Source organism: Aplysia californica, unplaced genomic scaffold (genome assembly GCF_000002075.1).
Source record: "Aplysia californica isolate F4 #8 unplaced genomic scaffold, AplCal3.0 scaffold00658, whole genome shotgun sequence".
NCBI classification, from domain to species: domain Eukaryota; kingdom Metazoa; phylum Mollusca; class Gastropoda; order Aplysiida; family Aplysiidae; genus Aplysia; species Aplysia californica.
The window spans coordinates 303,799-305,442 of NW_004797928.1; the positions used below are offsets into that span (position 1 = coordinate 303,799).

Consider the following 1,644-nt stretch of genomic DNA (forward strand, 5'->3'; position numbering starts at 1 on the left):
ATAATTCATTATACGATTCTATCTTTTCAGGGCAATCACATATCAGTCATTTATGACTGGAATCTTGCTCACAATTTACAAGATATATATTTCCGAGAAGATTCCCTGACCACAATCGCAGATCACGCCTTCATTTATTCTGCCAAAAGTCTTCAGACACTCGCATTCTGGTCCAGTAATCTGACCTCCTTACCGTGGGCCTTGATTGACCTCAGTTCTCTCCAGTACTTGCGTTGGGACAATAGTCCTGTCCTCACATTATGGAACACAACCATTTTGGCGAGCATTGGAGCATCGTTGAAAACTACGTCTGTCAAAACAGACGATGTCAATCTTTCCACCAGACTGGCTTAAGTTACTGCCAAAGTTGGAGACCCTTGACATAGATAATGTTACTTTTGGACAGCTGAGTAGTAAGCCACTGGACCCATCAGCCAGTCACATTAAAAATCTGGTATACCGACACCCCAACCTAACGGAAATCCCACTGAAGGTGGTTGCGCTTTTCCCGGATTTGACCCGCCTCGATTTGAGGTTCAATTCAATAAGCGATCTCAACAACCTGAAAGATTTAAAAGTCCGTCGTAATTTGTCAGAGTTATGCCTGGACTACAATCACATCGACAATATCGGCCCTCTGTTTTATTTGACAGGTATTGAGCGTCTCTATATACCTCATAACAGAATCTGTGACCACAAGCACATACCTTACGCCCTAATACCCAACGAAAACTCTTTGAAGCACCTAGATCTCTCCTACAACTGCCTTACTCAAATACCCGACCTGTTATTTATGTCTGAATTGAGATATTTATATCTGCACTACAACAATATTTCAACCCCATCTTCGGGTTTACTCCCTACGTCACTGACAAACCTTGATCTAGAGGGAAACGTAATGACGACTATTCCAGAATCTATATCAAAATTGCCCAATCTGTACTATCTAGAGCTGAGAAATAATAAAATCAAATCAATGGCAGACTTTGAGTTCCCGACCTCGCTGGCGTATCTCCACATCTCAGACAACGACATAGAAGTAATTCCCTCACTACAATTTTCAAACAACATTTCGAAATTAGCGCTCATGTATTTATCAAGAAACCCAATCAAAACAATCGCAGACGACGCCTTCAGCAACCTCCATGAGTTGAGCTATTTATACCTGAGCAACACACACCTAGTCCGTTTACCCCCGGCTCTGTTGACACTGAACAAACTAAACGATCTGTACCTGCCCTACACTCTCACGTGTTCCTGTGATGACATGGCGTTCACGACATGGTACCAGAATCTGCAATATCTGCGGGGAAAATGTAACGGTACTGATTTAAGTCTTATGTTACATCAGCTCCCAAGCCAATGCCCCGTGTCTTGAATTCTGTCTGTGTGTCTCTCTGTCTGCGTGTCTGTCTGTCTGTCTGTCTGTCTGTCTGTCTGTCTGTCTGTCTGTCTGTCTGTCTGTCCAATAGACAGTCTGTGTGTCTATCTGTCTGTCTGTCTGTCTGTCTGTATGTCTGTCTGTCTGTCTCTGTCTGTCACATAGACTGTCTGTGTGACTGTCTGTCTGTCACATAGATTGTCTGTCTGTCTGTCTGTCTGTCCCTCTCGCTCCCTCTTTCTCTCTCTCTCTCTCTCTCTCTC

At 43.6% G+C, this 1,644-nt stretch overlaps 1 protein-coding gene across 1 annotated transcript; it reads left to right on the forward strand.

The window, feature by feature from the left end:
- Nucleotides 1-62: 62 nt before the first annotated feature.
- On the forward strand, nucleotides 63-1,378 carry LOC118477114 (chondroadherin-like). Its single transcript, XM_035972344.1, has one exon. It carries the CDS (start codon nucleotides 326-328, stop codon nucleotides 1,376-1,378), a length of 1,053 nt encoding a protein of 350 aa, XP_035828237.1. The 5' UTR covers nucleotides 63-325.
- The last annotated feature ends 266 nt before the right edge of the window (nucleotides 1,379-1,644 follow it).